General features: G+C 34.4%; 1 protein-coding gene across 3 annotated transcripts in view; it reads right to left on the bottom strand.

Moving 5' to 3' along the window:
- The window catches only part of stat4 (signal transducer and activator of transcription 4), a 42,802-nt gene that overhangs the window by 5,385 nt on the left and 12,475 nt on the right, over positions 1-24,942 (bottom strand). For 2 of the 3 annotated variants that reach the window (XM_056465745.1, XM_056465747.1), the window contains exons 5-20: positions 24,295-24,387; positions 24,115-24,193; positions 20,882-20,967; positions 20,512-20,663; positions 17,985-18,143; positions 14,051-14,143; positions 13,868-13,927; positions 9,895-9,915; positions 9,641-9,731; positions 7,347-7,391; positions 7,072-7,155; positions 5,496-5,594; positions 5,213-5,348; positions 2,007-2,059; positions 1,815-1,909; positions 518-654 (exon numbers count right to left, since the gene is read on the bottom strand). In XM_056465745.1, the coding sequence (XP_056321720.1) occupies positions 518-654; positions 1,815-1,909; positions 2,007-2,059; positions 5,213-5,348; positions 5,496-5,594; positions 7,072-7,155; positions 7,347-7,391; positions 9,641-9,731; positions 9,895-9,915; positions 13,868-13,927; positions 14,051-14,143; positions 17,985-18,143; positions 20,512-20,663; positions 20,882-20,967; positions 24,115-24,193; positions 24,295-24,387 (1,483 nt within the window). The remainder of the gene's footprint in view (positions 1-517; positions 655-1,814; positions 1,910-2,006; positions 2,060-5,212; positions 5,349-5,495; positions 5,595-7,071; positions 7,156-7,346; positions 7,392-9,640; positions 9,732-9,894; positions 9,916-13,867; positions 13,928-14,050; positions 14,144-17,984; positions 18,144-20,511; positions 20,664-20,881; positions 20,968-24,114; positions 24,194-24,294; positions 24,388-24,942) is intronic. The other variant, XM_056465746.1, reaches the window with a different exon arrangement.

Raw genomic sequence — 24,942 nt, 5'->3', positions numbered from 1 at the left:
TATTTTATTTTATTAAACTTTTACCCTAGCATATTTATTTGGGGTTTACTCATTTTTTGCACTGTGATCTTAAAAAATGTTCTTTCAGTTGTGGACTAATCTGACCAATCTAATGTACTGTATATACATAAATATCTATAACATGTTATGCTATAAATAGCATAACATATTTAGTATTTTATAAGAGAGATCTGTAAGGCACGTACTCATTTATGCTTGCCACTGTATTTAATACAATAAAAGCATAAAGATAAACCTGCTCAGATCTGAGCTGTAAGGGTATAAAAGGCGTCTCTAAAGCATGGAACAAATCCAGGCTGGAATTTCCCTCTGCAAATCCAAGACGGTGTCTCATCGACGGAAATCAAAACAATCTAAAGTTCCTTAAACTTTAAGACCTCTAACCTGCGTGGGCAGGCAGGCACAGCAACTTACAAACTTGTATGTTGTTATCTTTCTTAAACAATAGGGAATACTATTGTAATGTCTATTTCGTGACCGCCTTGAAAGCACAAACCATTTTCATCCTGTTCAACCCAGGTGAAGGTGATTCCTCCAAGGTGGCTTTCACTAAAGCGTAGCAGGAATGTTCCGGGCTCCTTTTCTTTCAGTAAAGCACGCTCCATCTCTTTACTCACAAATCCCATTATGCAACTAAAAAACAAAAAAAAAGATCAGAGTAAGAAGTTGCTGATGTACCTCTTACATGCGCCAGAATGCATTGCATGGAAATTGGAAGAAAAAAGCATTCAGCATTGCAGAAAAGTTAATAGAAAGCTCAATTAATTATATCCCAGCTAAGAGACAAAGTTCTCAAACTTTAGCTAATGATTTGGAAAGGTCATGATGAACAAAGGTTTGGGTACAGTTTCTTTTATGGTGTCCTTCTTATAGTGTAACGATGGATTGAACTACTGAGTAATGTTATTAACTACATTTACAAACTGTATGGTTTGGGTAGGGATTAGGCTTAGGTTTAGGTTTAGGTTTAGGATAAGTTGCATTAATTATACATGATTTATGAGTATTGTTACTATTGTTTTAGAATTTCCAAATATATAAAAAGAGATAGTTCACCCAAAAATGAAATTTCTCTCATCAAATACCCAGCATCTACTTGTTCAAAACCTGTTTGAGTGTTTTTCTTCTGAATTTTGGGGAAAAACACACCCATTGACTTCCATGGTATGTTTTTGTTCCTACTATAGATTTTTGTGTTCAACAAAAGAAAGACATTCCATTTAGAGCCACTTGAATGTAAGGGAATGATGAGGAAATTTTCATTTAAATGTAACTCATAATGCCTCAATGTTTGCGTAATACTAAAATTTAAATGTTTTTTCTTTAAATGTAAGCACTGAACGTTTTGAACTTTTAGTGAAAATTCTGAATTCAATATAACCTGATAGGAACATAAACAGTTTTAGAATATTTTTGTTAGTTTACCAGTCAAATGTAATTGTAAATAGATCAATTTTACCCAGTATGTTATGTTATATGTAATGTTATATGTTGTTATACGTTATATGTTGTTATATGATATGTTATGTTATGTAGGGTTACATAAAATTATATATGTAATTTTATATGTTGTTATATGTTATGTCAGGTTATATAAAATAATAAATGTAATTTTATACGTCATTATATGTTGTTATATGTTATGTTATATGTAATATGTTATGTAATGTTATATGTTATGTTATATGTTGTTATATGTAATGTTGTTTTGTATGCTTATTTGAGTACTCTAAAGTTAACTAGCTAATACTGTTTAGAGTTGACTTTAGCTTAAACTTCATGCAAGCACTGACCCATCAATCCAAACAGGAAGTAAATGTTTCTTAATTAGGTCCAAGATAGAGTCCAGCCACATCCAAAAACTAAATGATTTTCCAGGGATGATCTCCTAAAAGAGCAATAAAAAACAACAACCATAGGATTTATGTTATTGTACTTTTTGTGATGCTTACAGTAAGATCAAAATAATACTTATTCATTTTTACCTTGCAGAACTTGGACCAAGAAACCTGGCAGTCGTTATAAGAACCATGTTGACCTTTAGAAACAATTTCAAAGCACTGTTTAGATATAAAGTTTATTTTAAAAAAACATAAGGGTAAGTGAAAAGTGTATTAAAGCTGACAATGACATAAAAATGACATAAAAACACATTATAATTTCATAAAACCCTAAATTGAGCAATCGACAATAGGTCAGTGTCTCAAAAATAAAATCCTTCACAGCCCTTTCATGTACAGTACTCTGCAAAAGTCGTTGGCAATTGGATTTGTCATAATTATTTATAATTCTAGTATAATTATTCATAAAGTGTAATTATGTGAAGTTTATTCATAAACTAATTTTGAGAGGATCACATGCTTATGATTGCTTGCAGCCGGTTCCGCATTATTCAGTTCATGATTCTCCAATCAGACGGTTACTAAGCCACTATAAATACCCTAAGTTTCATATAACAGCCATCTTCATTTCGAAGAATCCCCCTTCCACCCCTACTCCTCCTCCTTTCCTAGACAGGTGGCACGGTGGCCCAGTGGTTAGCACTGTTGCCTCACAGCAAGAACGTCACTGGTTCTAGTCCTTACCAAGCCAGCCGACGTTTCTGTGCGAAGTTTACACGGTCTCCCCGTGTTCACGTGGGTTTCCCCCGGGTTCCCTGGTTTCCTCCCATCATCCAAAAACATGCAACTTAAGTTAATTGACTAATCCAAATCAGCACCATAGACATGCTCCTAGTAAGTAGTTATCTCTTAAGATCAGTCACTATCTGTTCATTAGTTACCACAGCAGGGGAGTTTTCGAGATCTACCTGAGCTCAAACTCCCCTCTCGCCTTGCAAACGGGAGGGAGCCCCGCGCTCGAGGATCTATTGAGGTCAGGGCTCTCTCCTGGGACAGCATGCCAAACAAGCTTTATAATTAATCATCAGCTAAGTGTGAACTCTTGAAATAGTATAACAATATCTTGCTCTTCACCTGAACAGTAAAATGATATTTATAGACAAAAACATCTTTTCTTATGAAATGGTCATGAAATGGCCTCCACAGAGTCCAGACCTGAGTATTGTATGGGATTACCGGGACAGAAGGGGAAAAAGCAGAAAAAACAACTAAATTACAAGTTGAACTTGGGGAAACCTGGTATAGGGCCTTAATACTGTCTTTTGCCAGCAGGAGCCATTTTATTCTAAAAAATTTCTCAATTTTGTGTACATATTTCTTTTCTATCTGTTTATATCTTAATGCAGAGACCAGTCTTATAAATATAAGGCCATTAAAACTTTGCCAAACACCAAAAATGTTGGGGGACCGAAACTTTAGCATAGTACTGAAATCAAAAATATCATATAAAAATGCTGCTAAATAACAGCGTGTCTATTTGAATAATGTATTTATTGTAAGCATACAAAACCATGTCGAATATACATTCCTTTTGTTGCATGTGCTGGTGAACTACAGTGTGCATTTGTTGAAATCTATGATGCTCATTACCTGTGTTTACATCCAAAGATGCTAATTAGACTTATGCACAAAACTGCAATATCCAACCCAGGCTCATTCTGAAAACGTACAGCTATATACATTTCTGGAGAGTGTCAATTACATTCCAGGAGCTACGTTTCTTGACGTTTTTGTTCTCGTTAATCAACCAGAGGCCGCTGTCGACTGACAGACTGACTGACCGACCCCTAAACCCAACCAACAGTGTTTTCAAAAGCACCAATTGACCTGCCCACCCACTTCCCTAAACCCAACTGTCCGTTTTTAAAAAGCAATCCAGAAAAAGAAAAGCCCCCTGAATTTTACCACGTTTCAGATTTTACCACATACTCACCCTGTTATTTACTTGTTTATTTTATTTTTTGGCTTCTGTTTTTTTATCATATCCGCTTTATGGAACCGTTCTTCGCCAGATTCGAACCCCGTCGTCGTGGTCAGCTCCTGTCTGTTTCTCAAGTCTGCCGACGTACATGACGAGCTAACTGGACAAACTGGTAACAGTGGGAAAGCCTTCCACACAGCGGTCAGCTGGTAAGCGCAAAAAGGAACAGCATCATACCGCCCCGAAGTGTCCGTTTTAAAGCTGAAATGCAGCCAAACGTACTTCAGGCTACATCATTTGCGATCTCCAGAAATGTATATAGGGCTACGTTTTCAGAATGAGCCTATGTTGGGAATATTGTTTAAAACATTTGCAGATAAAGCACCACTTCTATCCAATGGTTCAAAGAGAACATAATCGCCACTTCCTGCTAAACTGCTGTTACATATCATAAATTGGAGTTTGCTGCCATAGGAGAAGCCACTGTAGGCCATATTTCTTTTCAAATAAATGATTTTCGCAAAGACACAATGCAATGAAAGTGCGGTGGCTTTTGGAAGCCTGAGATGCTCTTTAGGAGCACAGCCACTCGAGACAGTTTTGAAGGTAGTAATATTGAACAACATCGATGACAGACAACAAGAGATTTTAATATGACCAAAACAACATTTAAGATGTTTCACAATGTGGTCAGTCTGCTGGATTGCCAACTAATGCTGTCCCATCATGCCCGTTTTTTGTTATCACATCATGATCTGTTAAAACAAAATCACTTTTTTGAAATACATGCTGGAATTTATTCAGTAGCTGTGTTTCCATTGTATTCATTCATTTTCTTTTCGGCTTAGTCCCTTTATTAATCAGGGGTCGCCACAGCGGAATGAACCGCCAACTTATCCAGCATATGTTTTACACAGCGGATGCAACACTGGGAAAAACCCATACACACTTGCATTCACACACATACACATACGGCCAAATTGACTTATTCAATTCACCTATAGCACATGTCTTTGGACTGTGGGGGGAAACCGGAGCACCCGGAGAAAACTCATGTGAACACGGGGAGAACATGCAAACTCAACACAGAAATGTCAACTGACCCAGCCGGGGCTCGAACCAGTGACCACCTTGTTGTGCTACCCACTGCGCCACCATGACACCCGTTTCCATTGTAGTTTACGCTCAATTTGTTTGATATCAAATAAAAATGTTATCATACTCATAGGTTGTTTCTATGCACATTCTCTGAATGTATGCACAGTTTTCCATTTTATATGCATAAACAGTCTGAATTGACCACGCCCACTTTTGCAGCATTTTTCCAAACTCTGGTTATAAGCCTTTTATGTCAGTATATTAAACTTACCCAGAAGTTTATCTCCCAGCATGTTTAGCTGCTCCTTGTTGAGCCCTCGGCCTGCGAAACTCGAGAACTGCCAGCTGAGCACCTCAGAGAGCTGACTCCAGCTCGCCCGCAGCGGGTTACTGAAGAAAGCCAGGTTCTACACAAGACAGAAAAGATCACATATAACTGCCCATCAAGCCTCGCTACTGCTCAGTAAAATGTAGATATTCAGCAACATTTCTACCAAACACTGTAAGCTATAGACTAGATATTACACTAGACATGCATTATTAGATATCTGTACCTTTGGGTCATCCGTGAGCAGGTTGTACCACATGACCGAAGCCCAGCCTCCTGGGAGCTGACTGACATTAGAGATGACCACCAGCGGCAGAGAGCAAGTCTAGACAGGAGAAAATAAAAACACTGTAAGCTGTATTAGAGTTCATATCTACAATTATATACAGTATATATAGTTGAAGTCAGAATTATTAGCCTCCCTTTGAATTTTTTTTCTTTTTTAAGTATTTCAAAAATGATGTTTAACAGAGCAAGGAAATTTTCACAGTATGTCTGATAATATTTTTTCTTTTGGAGAAAGAATTTTTTGTTTTATTTCGGCTAGAATAAAAGCAGTTTTTAATTTTTTAAACACCATTTTAAGGTCAATATTATTAGCCCCTTTAAGCTTTATATTTTTTTGATAGTCTACAGAACAAACCATCATTATACAATAGCTTGCCTAATTACCCTAACCTGCCTAGTTAACCTAATTAACCTAGTTAAGGCTTTAAATGTCACTTTAAGCTATGTAGAAGTGTCTTGAAAAATATATAGTACAATATTATTTACTGTCATCATGGCAAAGATAAAATAAATCAGTTATTAGAAATGAGTTATTAAAACTATTATGTTTAGAAATGTGTTGAAAAAATCTTCTCTCCGTTAAACAGAAATTGGGAAAAAAATAAACAGGGGGGCTAATAATTCCGACTTCAACTGTATAAATGCAAATGCTTTGCAATCGATTACAGTGCTGTTTAGAATTTAAGACAAAGACTGGCATATTTTCAGTAAATCTACCTGCCGCTTTTATTCAGCACAAATCTATTAAAATATAGTACAGACGTAACGTGATAACAGATATCTGTTTCAATGCTATACTTTTAAACTCATAAATAAATCCTGAAAATCTCTACATAAAAAATTAAGCAACACATTACAACTATAAATAATGAAAGACAGAATAATATGTTTGTATGTATGTATGTATTTGTGTGTGTGTGTGTATGTGTGTATGTGCATATTTTTCAATGCAGCTTTTCATGCTTTTTATTCATATTGCAACATTATACAATGTAGGGCTTCACAATATATTGTTTTAGCATCGAGATTGCAATGTGCGCATTTGCAGGATCTGCAATGTTGAATTGGGATTATAGTTGACCAGGAGCTGCATTTCAGAACATGAGATTTGTGGAGTCATTGAAGATTTTTACCATAAATAACGGAGCAAAAGTTGATCATTTGTATGTGTTTTTAAGTTTTGCGACTGTATGAGCATATCATCAGAGTTTAAGGCATTCGGCACAAGGAAATATAGCTTTTGTAAGTTTAATAGAACATAGTTTATTGAATAGTTTATACAATGAAGACTATGCAGTGCTATTTTAGACTTCATTATTTAATTTCTGTACCTGAATTCATATCTCATAGTTATTTAAGCCATCTGGTGAGTCAAATTGTATTCATATTGCAATATAAAAACAAAACATTGCAATGTCAGATTTTTCTCATTATTACCATCATGCAGCCATAATACAGTACAAAATATACATATTTCAACAGTATGCATTTATTAAATGCATGTAAAAACATACCTCAAGATCAATATCCAGACCCTGTAACATCAGCATGGCCTCAAAATTGAGAGAGTGTAACTCTTCTGTAACTGACAGTGGACCCTGCAGGAGACACACAATACATGAATGTCAGCTATACAGTGTGAAGCTGCCCTCTGCTGGCAGGATTATGCTTTCCACACTCAATTACAAGACATTACTTCATCCCTTATCTAGTAAAAAGACTAAAGACTTTGCATAGGGCTCCAATTGGGATTCAGAGATGGGTAAAAGATGCACCTATAAGGTCTTACCTCATTTCCTTTTCCTCCGGTAGGACACTTTCGTTCTTTTAGCTGCTGCAGAACACAAGCATTAATAAAATACCTTCCCTCTTAAAGGCATAGTTCACTCAAAAATAAGAATAATTATTTTACACTGACAAAATGAAACAGTATATGCGTTTGAAACAATACAAGGATCAGGGCTGGGTGATATGACAAAAATCTCATATCACAATATAAGTCATCTCATATGCTGATAACAAAATATATAGTTAAAACCAGAGGTTTAAGGACAACAGAGTGAATGTATTGGAATGGCCATCACAAAGCTCTGATCTCAATCCAATGGAAAATTTGTGGGCAGAGCTGAAAAAGCTTGTGCGAGTAAGGCAGCCTAATCTGATTCAGTTACACCAGTGCTTTCAGGAGGAATGGGCCGAAATTCCAGCAAACTATTGTGGGAAGCTTGTGGAAGGATACTCAAAACATTTGACCCAAGTTATACAGTTTAAAGGCAATGCTACAAAATACTAAAGAAATGTATGTAAACTTTTGAGTCAGTAAAATATTCTCTCATTATTCTGGCATTTAACAAATATAAATCATTTTGGTAATCCTAACTGACCTAAAAGAGAAAACTTTTAGTATGATTTAACATCAGACATTTAATAAAATGGTTATGTGCCTCTTTTATACAGTGTATGTACACTTCTGGTTTCAACTCTATATCACAATATACTGTAGTACATTTTCTGTAAATTCAATCAATTAATAGTTTATATACAGTACATATTGACCATATGGAAATAACTTTATTTTTATACAATATAAAATATATGCTCAAATGTACTTTTACCTTCACTTTACTTAGAACTTCAGTGCAAATGTTTGATTGCAAATATTGAAGATGTTTAAATGAAATATAAAAAACTTAAAAAAAACTAATGATTACAGGCCGAACATAAAGTTATTTATGTGAAAAATAACTTTAAAAAAATGTGAAATGTAAAACAATTTTACAAGCTGTTATTCACATGTCTGCCTGGATCCCCACGGTTGCCAAATAATCCAAATAATGAAACAAGTATTACTGTAAACTAAAAAGTATTTTTAGGACATCAAAAAATAAACGCTAGAGCATAAAATGAAATGATAGACTTTTTATTTCATCCATACAATATATATACAGTTGAAGTCAGAATTATTAGCCTTCCTGTTAAATTGTAATTCTTTTAGATTTTTCCCCAATTTTCCCAGAATAATTGTTTTAATAACTCATTCGTAATAACTGATTTATTTTATCTTTGCCATGATGACAGTACATAATACTTTAGATATTTTTCAAGATACTAGTATTCAGCTTAAAGTGACATTTAAAGGCTTAACTGGGTTCATTAGGCAAGTTAGGGTAATTAGGCAAATCATTGTATAACCTTAAAATGCTTCAAAAAAATAAAAAAAAATTTGATCTATTATTCTAGACCTAATATGCCCAAAGTAGTGCCCGCGGGCCAAAGTTGGCCCATGTTAACCTTTGATTTGGCCCACCATCCCATGTGAGAAGAGATTTAGAATGAAGGTTGTGGCAAATGCCTGCAACAGACATCGTCATCTCTAATTTAATTTGTTAGTTTAATTGTTGAGCTACGAAAAAGTCAACTAAACTGAAAAGTTTCAATTAATCGTTGTGCATGAATCAAATTTAAAAATGTAAATATTGTCACTCAAAGATAGAGGACAATCCACAAGACATCAACGAGCAAATCAAGGCAAAGGCAGGTTTAGCTTGACTCATGTATTAAGCATTGAACACCATTGTGTTATAAATGTGTTTATGTTTTTATTGTAAGAAGTTCATTATAAAATGTAAAGAAATGTATAACTAGTAATATGATTGAAGTATTGTTTTCTATTTATTTTTTTATATTAATAAATTAGGAAATTACCATGGCAGCTTTAAGGTAATCGTTTGGTATATTTACCTTTGGCCCACCCACTTAATTAAGTTTGGTTTTAAGAAAAAGTTTGGGCACCCCTGTTCTAGACGGAATGAAACAAATAAGACTTTCTCCAGAAGAAAAAATATAATCGGAATTACTGTGAAAATTTCTTTGCTACATTAAATATCACTTGAGAAGTATTTGAAAAAGAATAACTATTTCACAGGAGGGCTAATAAGTTTGACTTCAACTGTAAATGTTCATATTGCACAGCCCTAACAAGGATGAGTGATTAATGACTAATTGATTTTCCTTCAGTGGGTGTAAACTATACTCTCAGTCATTTCCATAACAGTAATATGTGTTAGACTTGGACTGCAGTACCAGATGCCTGAACTCTACAGACAGACAGCCAGTGGACTCCTCCACATCCATCACTTTGGTGTTGTTGGTCAGGATGAAGAACTGTCTGTTTCTATAAGCAGTATAAACAGTAAGACACAATGTAGGATTAATGCAGAGTTGAGGTTGTAAACACAGCCACCTCACACACACCCCTCCCCCTCACACACAACTCATTTAGATTTGGCCCAAAAAAACAACAGGAAATTCTTGTGTTTGAGGTTGAGTGCACTCACACTTTGCCTGGTGGAAGATCTCTGCGTACACAAATAGAGAGAGAGAAAAAACAGCATAAAATATTGTCACATTGTCACATACAAAAACACTGATCACATGGCTTGTGAACATTAAAAAGGTGACACACTTGTATGTAATAATCAGATATTGGTCATAGATGCAGTACATTTTGAAGTTATGTTTCATATCCCTATCATATGTGTTGTAATATACATTTAGAGTTTTTAATATTCATGTAAGAGCCATAATTTGGTTTAATACAATTTATTAATAGAGCTCAAACACATGTACAGTTCACATATGTTGATGTTTAGTTGTGTACATTCGCTGATTTCCCCCCTACTCCTTTGTATGTGATGGTTTGCTCCAGATTTATTGGACTGTTTTAAGTTAAATTAGGAGATACCAAAGTGAAAGAAGGAAAGAAAGAAAGAAAGAAGGAAAGAAAGTTTGTTGTTACTGCATGAAAATTTAGTAAACACCTTTAATTGGAACAAATCCCCAGCCAATTTATTGCTTGAGGAGTTCCCGAAAATTCTGATACTACAATTCATATTATTATTATTATTATTATTATTATTATTATTATTATTATTATTATTATTATTATTATTATTAGCAGGGATGGGCAGTATTTAGGATACAAGTATTTCAAATACATATTTCAGATATAAAATAGTATTTTGTCATTTGTATTTGATAGGGTTCATGAAAATGGCTTAATATTTTGTATCAAAGTACTTTAGTGTCTTGTAGTTTTGTATTTTTAAAATACTGTAAAATACTTTGTAAGAAGTCTACATGACGACTTTATAAAAATGTGGCCTTTAATAGTGGTGTTTTCTCAGTTATTTTGCCAAGGCTTGAGATCAGACTTGAAAACTGATTAATATTGAAGAAGTTGATCAATGCTTGGATAGAAAATATGCATCACATATAGACCATTTTGAGGGATGTAAACAATAACAATAGTCCCATTGTGTTTCCTGCTTTACATGTTTAATTTCTACAGCTTCTGAAAATCCAAAAAAAGCCACATATTGATAAAAATGTTATGTTGGCTGTTTTAACATTAGGTTATGATTGAATTGCCTCTTGTTACAGTTATGAAATAGTTTGATAACAAGCAGGAAATGTTCATAGGCCAGTAACATCTTCACATTGAAATGGACTATAAAGAAAGTAACAGACGAATAGCAGGGGTAGATTCAGGAGCACATGAAAATAAGACAGGAAAACAAGACAAACAACATAAATAAGTCCTACAGTGGCAATATTCAATTCAATTAATTTCAGTTCATCTTTATTTGTAATGTAGACTGTCAAAGCAGCTTCACATAGAAGATAATAGTGAATAGAGTTATGTCTAGATATCTACAAAACTTTATTGGCTGTTTCAAATGCCAGTAGCTGATCTGCAGGTGCTCTTTATAGTTAATTACAAACTTTGACATAGTTAATCAGTATAAGACAAAAATATTTAATAATACTCCAGGCTACAGACTGGTCAAAAACTCCCAACTCAGGCTTTATGGCAGCAAAAACAGATAGCAATTTTTTTAGATATCATGTTTTATACTGTGTATTGGACATTTGGAAAATCAGAAATTTTCAGAAATCGTGATTTTACATTGAGTATTGAAGATTTTAATTGCTATAATTTGGAAACATAACACTTTTAAAAGATGGTGGCAATTTTCCCAATCAAGAGATATTGTATTTCAACTCATTATCTGCATTACATGGTTTTTACAGGAATTAAAGAGATCATCTTCAAGATAGACTTTCTCCATGAAATTTGTACAAAATCTATAGTAAAATATAAGAGAAGCACAAGTTACATTTTTATAAATACCTCCTCATGTAAAGAAGTAGGTGAATGTGGTGCAGAGAAGCTGAATTAAACTTGCTCAGAGAAACTCTGTTGCTGTCAAACATTGTTTATTAAGCCAGTTTAATGGTGAAGGGACTGATCAAATATGCCCATTGATAGGAGGTTTGCGAAGAAATTTTATACTCCCTTGTATTTTGTAGTATTTTGAAAATACAAGGACAGTATTTTTTTTTTTTTTGATATTCGTTGTAGCTGCTGAGTTTGTAGTTTATTTTGATACATGTAAAACTAATTTATTTAAAAATACATTTCAAAGTATTTTTGCCCATCCCTGGTTATTACTATTAATTAAGGGAAATATTTCTTACTCCTACATAAGTTTGAGTGGCCACGTGCTGGTAATTTTTGTCATTTGGTCAGTTAAGATCTCAGAAATATTCCATATCTTTTCTCTTGTTGTTGTTTACTATACATATTGAAATAACCATAGAATATTATATTGGTAATATTGTTTTCATGCCAATGCTAGTCAATTTTTACTAATATTTGCTGCCAGCAGTGTCAATAACTATCCTCAGATTTAACAAACCTAAACTCAAAATAAGATGAAAATTTTGAGAGCATTGAGGTATTATAAGGTAAATTACTCTTAAATAAAGGACGTTTGAGATTTCACTCCAAAACAAAAGTAGGTTCACTGACATCAACCTCCAGGATGTGACATCATGTGTGGTAGGAAAATACAGACGCATATATCAGTAAATATTTTTATGAATTATTTGGAGTTTTGTGGCATTAGTTGCTTGATTCTCTTTCAAATACTCACTCAGATAAATAGATAGCAATAGCAGTCAATACTCAATAAATAGCAATAGCAGTTTCATACTGTTTGTTTTCAAACTGTGTATGTAAACAAGTTATAATGAGAGGCAGAGAATTCAGAAAAATTTCCAGCAGTTTTTTGGATGAAATGGTATGTTATAAAAACATATATGTGTACAAAAACATAAATACATGCATTAATTATTATTATTGATTATTGTTATTATTAATGGTTTTTATTATAAAAAAATGCAACATTATTGATTTATCACTATAATAGTTATAATACTACTTAACTGTAAACTATTTTGTATTAATTTTAATTTCAATATGCTTTATTTGTCTATTTATAATAATAAAAATATTACTATTATTAATATTATTATTATTATTATTATTACTATTATTAAATTCATTATTTACATAGTTTTTGCTTTGCTTTCAAAAGTTAAACCACATATATTTTATGTAAGTGGATAAACAACAGGGAAACTCTTTTTATTCTCTAATTCATAAATCATTCTCATTATATGCAAACATGGGAAGATGTTATATGTTGATTAAATGGCTTTAAGCCAAGACAATAATAACACTATTTTCATTTTCTTTCTTACAACAATTTAACATTGCTCATTTTAGACTCTTGTAAAGAATATAATGAAAATAAGTGTCTAATCTTAAGCATATCACATTTTGGTTACAGTCTACTTTACCATTTTATAAAAATACATCCTCATATTACAACACATACTGTATTTGTAGTTGAAGTCAAAATTATTATGCCTCCTGAATTATTGGCCCTCCTGTATATTTTTCCCCAATTTCTGTTTAACAGAGAGAAGATTTTTTTCAACACATTTCTAAATATAATAGTTTTAATAACTCATTTCTAATAACTGATTGATTTTATCTTTGCCATGATGAGAGTGAATAATATCTGACTAGATATTTTTCAAGACACTTCTATACAGCTTAAAGTGACATTTAAAGTCTTAACTAGGCAGGTTAGGGTAATTAGAAAAGTCATTGGATAACAGTGGTTTGTTCTGTAGACAATCAAAAAATATATTGTTTAAGGGGGAATAGGAAATACAGTGAACAATTCCTTACTCTGTTAAACATCATTTAGGAAATATTTTAAAAAGAAAAAAAATGACAGGAGGGCTAATCATTTTGCCCTCAACTGTATATATTGCTTTTTAATAAGTTAATAAGTTGAAAATGTTTTACATAATATGAATGACCCAGGTTATGAAGATAAAGAATAGAGGGTAAAAATATATATTAATAATGTCAACAATATTCAGGAAACATACTTATCAAATGTTGTCTTGACTTTGAGTTGATAATCCACCTCAGGTAACTTAACCAGCAACCTGAAAAGAAAAGAAAAAACAAGTAAAATGAAAAGTTTGTGTCGGACTTCGGGCAGTCAGTTCATTAAGGCTTTAGACTTGTTTACTTGAAGAGTTACAGGAAGGTTCAGCGGTGGTTCATACCTGACCTTGGTGGTGAACTGCACCTGTGTTTTGATGATGAGAGGTTTCTGGAGGTGTGTTGGCATACAGGGCTGCTTCTCCACCACAAAAGAGCTGCAAACATTGACCAAAGACAGACTTTTTTTATTGTGCTCCGTTAACTGGGTTTTATGTTACAGTTAAAGACTGAATTATTAACCCCCCCTGTATATTTTTTTCAATTTTTGTTTAATGGAGAGAAGATTTTTTTCAACACATTTCTAGATATAATAGTTTTAATATTATAAACTGATTTCTTTTATCTTTGCCATGATGACAGTACATAGTATTGTAAATACTTTTCAAAATACTGGTATTCTGCTTAAAGTGACATTTAAAGGCTTCCTTAGGTTAATTAGGTAAGTTAGGGTAATTAGGTAAGCCAGTGGTTTGCAGTAGCCAATTGAAAAAAATAAAATTGCTTAGGGGGGCTCATAATATTGTATTTTTTTAAAAAGCGCAATAGCCTAGTGGTTAGCGCGCTGACATATGGTGCAGTAGCACTTTAGGGTGTCCCGAGTTCGAATCCCAGCTCATGGACATTTCCCGTCCCTACCCCCTCTCTCTCTCCCACTTCGCTTCCTGTCTGAAACACTGTCCTATCAACTTAATAAAGGCAAAAAGGCCAAAAATAAATCTTAAAAAAAAAAGCTGCTTTTATTCTAGTCAAAATAAAACAAATAAGACTTTCTCAAGATGAAAAAATATTATAGGAAATAAAGTGAAAATTTCCTTGCTCTGTTAAACATCATTTGGGAAATAATTGAAAAAGTAAAAAAGTAACAGGAGGACTAATAGTTTTAACTTCAACTGTATTTAGGTCATTCTGAGGCTGTTTACACCTGATCACGTCATGCGTTTTTATTATGCGATGGTGAAAAGGGCAGGTGTAAATAAATGCCCTATGAAATGCATTTGAGAAGGATATATACGCACAGGAGACGTGGTAAGCGGCAGAGATAGGCTGGAATGCCCGATTAAAAACAGGGGCAGTGCCTTTTGTCCAGCAAAATCAAAAATTTTTGTGGTGATCATACACCAGTAGAGGCACAGTATTTTGAACACCAATTGACATAAACAACAACAAAAAAAAAACACAAAATGGGTAGGATCAGGAGGCCGGCCACACACACTGGCGCCATCTTGGAAACCAAGATGAATCACATGAATTGTGACCACAATAATGCAAATAATCAAACGCAATAAACAAACAATCCTGCAATAATCACATCGAGTCTAGATTATAATTGATAATTTTCATGTGTTTTTGAGGCTTGTGACTGTATGATGATTTTAAAAGCATTCAGACATAAGAAATTGTGCCATTTGTAACTTTAATAATGGTTAATTCTTATTGAAATTACATACATTTGATCATTCAATTACTGTACCTGAATACTGTTGGACTCCTCAGAAAACAATAAAACACTGTTTATTAACTTTTTCTCTTTTTCTTCATTTTATTTTTCTATGCTTGTAGATTTCACGCTGATACATCCCACTACAGAATCATACCAATCAATCTAAAATGATCATTTCATTATTATTAAAATTTCTCAATGTTTTCCAGTATCGTACAGCTCTATTTTCCAAACCACCTCAGAAGGTGGTCTGAGATGCACTCCAGATAAAACTAGACAGGCCTAAATGCATCTGGTTGTTGCCACGTGTAAATCTTACTTCACCCAAAATGTAAAAAAGCAAAAAATGGCCGTGATATCAACAGTAAAAAACTGTAAAAATGCTGCAGTAAAAATCTGTAACCTGATTAACAGTATGTTTCCTTAATATAAACGCCGAATAACCGTAAATTGACTTTCCCAGAATTCCCTGCATGACACAACACTAGGGCCAGACAGAATCTGCGGACATTTTTTGCTATTTCTGCTGAGAATTTTGCTAAAAATCTGCAGATTTCTGCGGAATTATTTTGGGAGTATCATAACTAAAACCTTAATATGTGAAATTAAAAATAATATCTTTTTAACTTTTATTTAATGTTTAAAATGCAAATTCAATTAGATTCACTTTATTTGGTAAACAAAGCAAGTCTCTCATTTAATATACATCTATTACAAGACGGAAAATATTACTGTACAAACTGCATTGTACATAAATCAGATGAACATTTTCACATTAGTCAATAATATTACTGTAATTTAAAAACTGAGTAAATATAGATTTCCACACATTTACTCAAGTAAATAAACAGAGTTAATGATGGGCTGAAAATCTGCGGAATTCTGTGGAAAATCTGCGAAGTTCTGCGCGCACAGATTCCGTCACTTTTTACGCTTTTTGTTGACATTACAATGGGAATTTTTAGTTGTTTCCCCATCAGTTATGTACATTAGAGATTTATGTTACATCTAATGTTGATAAACAATGTTTATTTCATGACTTTAATTTTATGCGTGTTACCATACTGGTGTTTAGCAGCTGTGTGAATGACACTTAGCACCTTCTATACACTGATACACTTTTCTGCTTGTGGGAAAAGTTGCTTGTGATGAGCTTTGGTTCATTGCGTAACTTTCTCTTCACCACCTGCATATGGCTGTGTTAACGTGTCTAACTGTGTAACAAAAGATGTGTAGATGTTGGTAATACAAAAGACAGGCATATTACATCTATAAGTTAATGAAATACGGTAGTTTACTGTAAAAATGAGAAATTACTTTTACGGTTTCTACCGTATTTTTTACGGCAACCACAGCTGCCACTTTTTTACTGTAATATTTTACGGATTTATTTTGTACAGTGTATGCTATATTCTGACCAGAAGCAGAAAATCAGAGCACATCACACCTGTCCTCGGGTCTTTACACTGACTCCCTGCTACATTCAGAATAGATTTTAAAGTATTACTACTTGTCTATAAATCACTAAATGGCCTAGGACCTCAATACAATACAGAAATGCTCACTGAATACAAACATAACAGATCACTCAGATCTGCTTTAAGCTACTACGCCCCTCGCTGCTGGAATCAGCTTCCAGAAATGATCAGATGCTGAAACATTAGGCACGTTCAAATCAAGACTGAAAACACATGTTTAGCTGTGCCTTTACTGAATGAGCACTGTGCTACGTCCGACAGATCGCACTATTGTGCCTTTCTTTTCCTTTTCATTCTTTTATAACCTGCTTAACACATTTTAATCTGTTTTTAATCATTTTTATTATTTGTTTTTTTATTTTCTTATATGACACAGTCTGATATAATAATTCCAGAGGACGGTTTGTTTTTCATTTGGTTCACTGTTGACTGATCATTAACGATTAAATGATACTATTAGGTTGTTAAATTAATATTAAACGGTAACATAAAGAACAGAGACGCATCACACACCTGTAGTAGCCTATATATCTGTGAATACAAAAGGAAACATAACAGAAACTTTCATTTACAGAGGTAGAATTTTTTGTTTTTGGGAGAGTAAGTTGTATGCAAATTAATGGAAACCCTTTACAGTTTTGAATCATGTCTATAAGACAAATGTAAATGTTTTATTTAGCCTGTAATGAAAGTAATTACTGAGCTTTGTGCACTTGTGTTGATCTGGAACAGAAATGAAAAACAAAGCCTGTAGTATAAATATGAAGTCATTTGTTTGCCGAAAAGTATATTTAGCTTACATTTCTGTAGCAAATAATAATTAAATAAAATGCATTGCATCTAATGCTTTAGACGTAACCTGGTTAAATTTGCATATAGTGTGGGATTTGAAGAATGGATTTGTATCTGTCTAGTAAAAACACTTTTATGTGGTCGATTGTAAATGAAACCCTTTTTGCAAATCAGCTATGTGATCTGAGAAAAAGCATGAAGTGACCAAGTGTAAACAGCCCATGAAAGGCAGAAATGAATGTGTCTCATTTTTTTCGTGTATCACATGTAATCCCTACTGGTTACCTTTTAATGAGGTGGTAGATGAGGTATTTGACTTGCTCCTCCATCTGAGGTCTCTGGAGAGGAATGGGATCGCTCTCATATGTGACTTTCAGGATCAGCTCACCCAGTTTGTCTAGCTGTCTTTTAATCTGGAACAGACTCTGGGCTGTCAGGGTGAACCTGCAAGAGGGATATGACATTTCAAGTTAGCTGTGATTTAAACTTGATCATAGCTAGAGGGGGGTGTTCATGACTCCTGTAAACAATGTCAAACTGTTGGCCATTACAAAATAAAAACACACAATAGTAGCATCTTAGCAACTAGGCTAAATACTGCAGCAACTGCTTAGCAACCAAGCGGAAAACATTGGCTCCCTCCTTTCTGTTTTTGAAAGTAATCTCTTATTTTCATCAAGACTGAATTTGTTTTAAAAATACAGTACAAGTAGTCATTTCATGTACAATATTATGTCAAGTTTTATATGTTAAAATATTTTTAAAATGCAATTATTTCATGTCATTTACTCAGTGTCACGTGATCCTTCAGAAATTCATTTGGTGCTCAGTTTTTTATTTTTCAATATTGAAAACAGTTGGGGTGGCACGATGGCTCAGTGGTTAGCACTGTCGCCTCACAGCAAGAAGATTGCTTGTTTGAGTCTCGGCTGGGTCAGTTGGCATTTCTGTGTGGAGTTTGCATGTTCTCCTCATGTTCGTGTGGGTTTTCTCCGTTTGCTCAGGTTTCCCCCACAGTCTAAAGACATGCGGTGTAGGTGAATTGATTAAACTAATTTGTCTATAGTGTATGTGTGTGAATGAGTGTGTTTAAATGTTTCCCAGTGATGGGTTGCAGCTGGAAGGGCATCCGCTGTGTAAAAACAAATGCTGGATAAGTTGGCGGTTCGTTCTACTGTGGCGACCCCAATGAAAGGGAATAATATAAAGGGAATAAGCCGAAGGAAAATTAATGAATGAATGAACGAAAACAGTTGTGCTGTTAAATGATTAATTGCATATAAAAAGGTAAAAAGTTTGTATTTACATAAAATATGCATGTATACTGTGTATATTTATGCATACATGTATAAATACGTACACATACTGTACATAAAATACAAACATATTTAAAAGAAATTACTTGCCACTTTATTAGGTACACCTGTCCAACTGCTCGTTAACGCAAAAATCAATCAGCCAATCACATGGCAGCAACTCAATGCATCTAGGCATGTAGACATGGTCAAGATGATCTGCTGCAGTTCAAACCGAGGGTGACTTTGAACATGGCATAATTGTTGGTGCCTGACGGGCTGGTCTGAGAATTTCAGATTTTCATGCACAACCATCTCTAGAGTTTACAGAGAATGGTCTAAAAATGAGAAAATATCTAGTGAGCATCAGTTCTGTGGGTGCAAATGCCTTGTTAATGTCAGAGGAGAATGGCCAGACTGGTTCGAGCTGATAGAAAGCCAACAGTAACTCAAATACCCACTCGTTACAACCGAGGTATGCAGAAGAGCATCTCTGAATGCACAACTTGTCCAACCTTGAGACAGATGGGCTACAGCAGCGGAAAACCACACCGGGTGCCACTCCTGTCAGCTAAGAACAGGAAACTGAGGCTACAATTCACACAGGCTCACCAAAATTAGACAATAGAAGAAAAACATTGCCTGGTCTGAAGAGTCTCCATTTCTGCTGTGACATTATATGGGAGGGTCAGAATTTGATGTCAACAACATAAAAGCATGGATCCATCCTGCCTTGTATCAGTGGTTCAGGTGGGTGATGGTGGTGTATTGCTGTCGGGGATATTTTCTTGGCACGTTTTGGGCCCATTAGTACCAGTTGAGCATCATGTCAATGCCACAGCCTACCTGAGTATTGTTGCTGACTATGTCCATCCCTTTATGACCACAGTGTACCCATCTTCTAATAGCTCCTTCCAGCAGAATAACGCGCCATGTCATAAAGCGCAGATCATTAGACTGGTTTCTTGAACATGACAATGAGTTCACCAATAGAGCACCTTTGGGATGTGGTGGAACGGGAGATTCGCATTATGGATGTGCAGCAGACAAATCTACAGCAACTGCGTGATGCTATTATGTCAATATAGGCCAAAATCTCTGAGGAATATTTCCAGTATCTTGTTGAATCATTGTCATGAATGATTAAGGCAGTTCTAAAGGCAAAAGAGGGTCCAATCCGGTACTAGTAAGATGTACCTAATAAAGTGGCCGGTGAGTGTATATTTACATATATGCTTAAATTTATATATAATTTGCAGTATTTTAGATGCGTAGTAGTGTAGTATTTTAAAAGATTTATATTAGATGAATCGTGATTAATTGTTTGATATCAATAATAATAATTAAATTATTTAAAACAAAAAACAACCCAAACTTTTCCCAGTCGTGTTCTTTAAACTCCATATGTCTTGCATATGTTCTGCTAGTCACATTAATCTACACTAAATGCTGTAATACCATAAATGTTACATTACGTCTTCATCTATTATATGTCTTTACATGATAAAGCATTTTACCAGTTCTGGAGCTGGTCCAGTCCTATCAGAACCGGCCCTCCGATGCAGGCGATCTGTTGCCTCCGTTTCCATTCCTTGAGTTCAGGGTTGAGCTGGGAGGAAATCAGGGCATCGATTTCCTTGATAACATCTGCCGTCTTTGACAAAAACTCCTGCAAATGTGAAACAAAAAGCAAAAACCAACGTCAGCAATGACCAGCCAACAACAACACATGGTTGCATCACATACCAAAGAAAAATGTGGCACAGATGTGTGAAAACCACTCAAACTCCTCGGCTGAAGCAGGGAGTTCTCAGGGTAGTTCAATACAAAACCAAACAACAAAACAAATGAGAAGAGGAAACAGAAAAGAGCCAGAGAAACACTTGCCTTTCTTTTGAAATCCAAGCGGTTCAGTATTTCCTGAAGAGTTGTGACTTCTTGTTTCATGGATGAAGAGTTCCTCTCAAGTGGATCTACAGGGTTTCAGAGGAAGATGTATATTTCGTATCAAAAAACATCTCTCATGTGCCTATTAGAGCTTTGCGATGTTGACTGTAACATATATTTTGAATTTTTACAAGACACTCAATACACTCTTTTGCTGCTTGTTCAAACTACTTATTTAAACTTAGCTGAAACAACACAAGTCTTACATTTTTGTTTGGACAACTTAATTGTTTTTTGTTCAATCCATTTAAATTTGTAAAAACAATTAAGTTAATTAAATCGATTTGTCCTCCCCATCTTGGCGTGGGTTTCCTCCGGGTTGCTTCGGTTTCCCCCACAGTCCAAAGACATGGCCTGGGGTATAGATAAATTGATTAAACTAAAATTGTCCGTAGTCTATAAGTGTGTGTTTGAATGAGAGTGTATGGGTGTCTCCCAATACTGGGTTGCAGCTGGAAGACCATCTGCTGCGTAAAACATATGCTGGAATAGTTGGCGGTTCATTCCACTGTGTCGACCTCTGACTAAGCTGAAGGAAAATGATTGAATGAATGAATAAATGAATGAATGAATAATCGATTTGTGTTGGGACAACATGAACCCAGCATTTTTTACAGGGTTCAACACAATTCATTCATGTTGTCCCAACACAAATCGATTAAGTTAACTTAACAAGTTTAAAGTCCCCAAGAAATCAAAACTAACCATATGATTTTGCTGCTGCCCTTTTTTATTTATAGAAATGATTTTGAGGTAATGTGAGTGGCTAACGCTGCTGCAACTGTCAGTTTTGACAACAGACAGGAGTGGTGAGCAGGAGGAGTCTGTTAGGTTGTAATGACTATTCTAAAACCCCTTTCCTGATCTTTCTGAAAGAAATGCCTACTTTACTATATCCATTCAGCTCACGGTAGAAAAAACAAGCCACTGTTTGCTCATTTAAAATTCTGTTTCTCCAGGAACTGCGTCGCATTACGAAAAGAATAACGATGAAGTGAATTGAACATAAACAATTAAGTCGTCCTCAAAAAATGTCAAGAATTGTGTTGTTTCCGCTCATTTTAAATACGTAGTTTAAACAAGCAGCAAAATAATGTTTAAATGGGATATTTAAAGATTTCAAGTAGAATTGTAGACCCTAGAAAAGTTCGTCCAATCAAAACGTCTGGTCTGAACATTACAATAGGCTGTTCTTCTTGCCTTCTTCTTAAAATGGTTTCTCTCTGGTAAATGTTACATGATGTATTGTAGTGATGTTGCCTAGTCAAGCATGTGTTCAGGAGGCGTGGCTATGGATGGTGATTTACAGGGTGCACTGTAAAATTTGCTACCCTACATTTTTTAGTTGGATCCAATTAACTTTTCTAGTCAACTCAACTTGCATCAATCAAACTGACAAATAATATTAAGTTAAACATTTTATAATTTAAAAAATGTAGTTGAAGCCTGTTTAACTTCCTAAAATGAGCAACATAGAAATATTTCCAAGATCTCCTATTGCACCTTTAAAATTTGGCTTGCTTAGGCCTGTCATGGTTAAATAAATGGTTAATGACACTTAAACTACCAGTAACTGGAGACACTTCCCTGTGATTATTCAAATCCTTAATTGAACAGTTCGTTCAAGATGGCTGATTTACTCAAAAACAAAACAAATGTGTCTTTGTGTCCTACTGCTACACCAGGGGTGTCAAAGTCAATTCCTGGAGGGCTGGAGGCCTGCAGAGTTTAGTTCCAGACCTGCTTCAACACAACTATCTGTAGGTATCAAATAAGCCTAAAGCACTCTATTAGTTTGATCAGGTGTGTTTAATTAGGGTTGGAACTAAACTGTGCAGAGCTCCGGCCCTCCAGGAACTGTCTTTGACACATGTGTTCTACACTATATAGCTGGTGAAAAACTGTCGAGTAGTATGTCTGAATTCATAGTATTAGTAAATAGTGAGACTATTAGTGCAAAATAGTGCAATATAGATGCTGAAGGTCATGAAGCAGTAAAAACATAGCACATGTAACTTTAACTAATAACAATAATCTCAGTGCTTCCCACACATAGACTTTACTAGGCAGGCCACCCAGGTATATTCATGGCCGCCCAAGTATATTTGGTGTTGACACATAAAAAATACTATTATTATCATCCTTTTGCACTTTTTTGTATCCTGCTCAAGAAAGCCAAATATTTGTGATTGATTAAACAGTGGAAAATCTGCTCTCACTCTGCACGTTTACTTCTGCTGGTTCTGTAAGCGCAAGAACCGTCAACACTCACACAGACAGTCACATTTTGCCAAAATGCGCCTGACTTTAGTTTATGAATCTCCCAAAATATCCAGGATTTATTTTCGGTTTCTAAAGTTGCCGTTATTTGTATGCGTTTTTGCATAAACTTTTCGCAGCTGACTGCGCACGCACAGCCACAAGAGAAACATTAAATGATTAATAATTTAATAAACAACTCAGATAAACTTTACTATATACTCAGAGAGAACAAAATATACTGGCTGCAAAATACATGTACACCATTAGAAATGGTTAATCAACTAATTCGCCTTATTTAAATGATCTACACCCTTTATTCTAGTAATTATTATAATTTTTAGCAAAAATGTCTATTTTTATTCTCTTTTCTGTTATTTATTTCTCATTTGCTGTATATTTCATTCATTTAATTATGTTAATATATTATTTACTTTAGATATCTGAAATGCTTTGGCAATACTGTACTAAATGTCATGCCAATAAAGCAACGTTAGAGAGATAGAGAGAGAACAACCTTTACCTGTCAGCGGGTGCACATGGCTCCTAAATAGCATAAAAGTAAGAGAAATAGTGGATTTTTTTTTATTTAAACAGCCTTTTTTAAATAACTTTAACCCAGAAAAGGTGTATAAAAGTGTCATAATAAATAAAAATATAGTTTTATAGATAAATATAGATATAGATTATAAATAAAGATTTGTTTGTCGCATATTGTGACATTTATGTGTTTCAATCCGGTTACCACGCAAGTATATTTCAGACCTGTGGGAGGCACTGAACCTATAATTATAATTAAATAACTAAAACAATAATAATTATAAAATCTCTATACAAATAAACTTGAATTGAATTGAACTGAATGTAGTTTGCCCAAATTTGTGCTGAAGTAATGATGACGGTCACCAAATCACCTCGAAGCTGGAGCGTTTTGTAACGAAAGTCAAAATCGTCCTGCATATCTTCAAGATACTTCACAGCCTGATCCAGCATCTGATCAAATAGTGCAGAAAAAAAACCTGTCACACATGCATTTCATATATGTAAAATCCCATGGTTGTGATAACCACGAACAAATCTTGGGTGTAAATTACCTGAACGCTGCTTCTAATCACTGCCACTTTATTGTCCAGAACTTTCTGCTTCTCCAAAGCTGCTGAGTTTTGCATTGACTTTTCCAGTGGTCCCTGGTATTGATGAAATGGAAATATGCAGATGTAAATTCCACATGAAAATGTAAATTTAACATGGTGGGTATGCAGAAACGATAAATGGATAATTTGGTCAAAAATGAAAATCTGTCATCATTTACTCACCCTTTACTTGTTTCAAACCTTTATATGTTTATAAGATAGTAGACTGTCTGCTTAATATCTGTTGATATGCTCCTTTAACAGACATTTAACTGACTATAAGAAACTTTGCAAGTACATATCAACTTACACTAACCCTAACCCCAACCCTAACCCCAACCTAAGTCTATAATCTAATGAGAATTAGTTGGCATGTAGATGCGATGTAACTTAAATTCAACAAACAGACCATCAAAATAAAGTGTGACTGATAAAGATATTTTAAAGAACTCTGAAAATCTGTAACCATCATCTTAGTATTTGTTTTTCCTAGTTTGGAAGTCAATGGTTACCAGAACTTTGACGTTTGAAAAAAACTGAACTGAAACTAAATTATTAAAAATAAACTTGCAGGAGTTAATTTATGTGCTGCAGCTAAATTATTCTATT

The sequence above is a fragment of the Danio aesculapii genome, chromosome 9 (genome assembly GCF_903798145.1).
Source record: "Danio aesculapii chromosome 9, fDanAes4.1, whole genome shotgun sequence".
NCBI classification, from domain to species: domain Eukaryota; kingdom Metazoa; phylum Chordata; class Actinopteri; order Cypriniformes; family Danionidae; genus Danio; species Danio aesculapii.
Note: the sequence above shows the minus strand (reverse complement) of the source record. Positions and strands in the feature narration are given on the sequence as shown.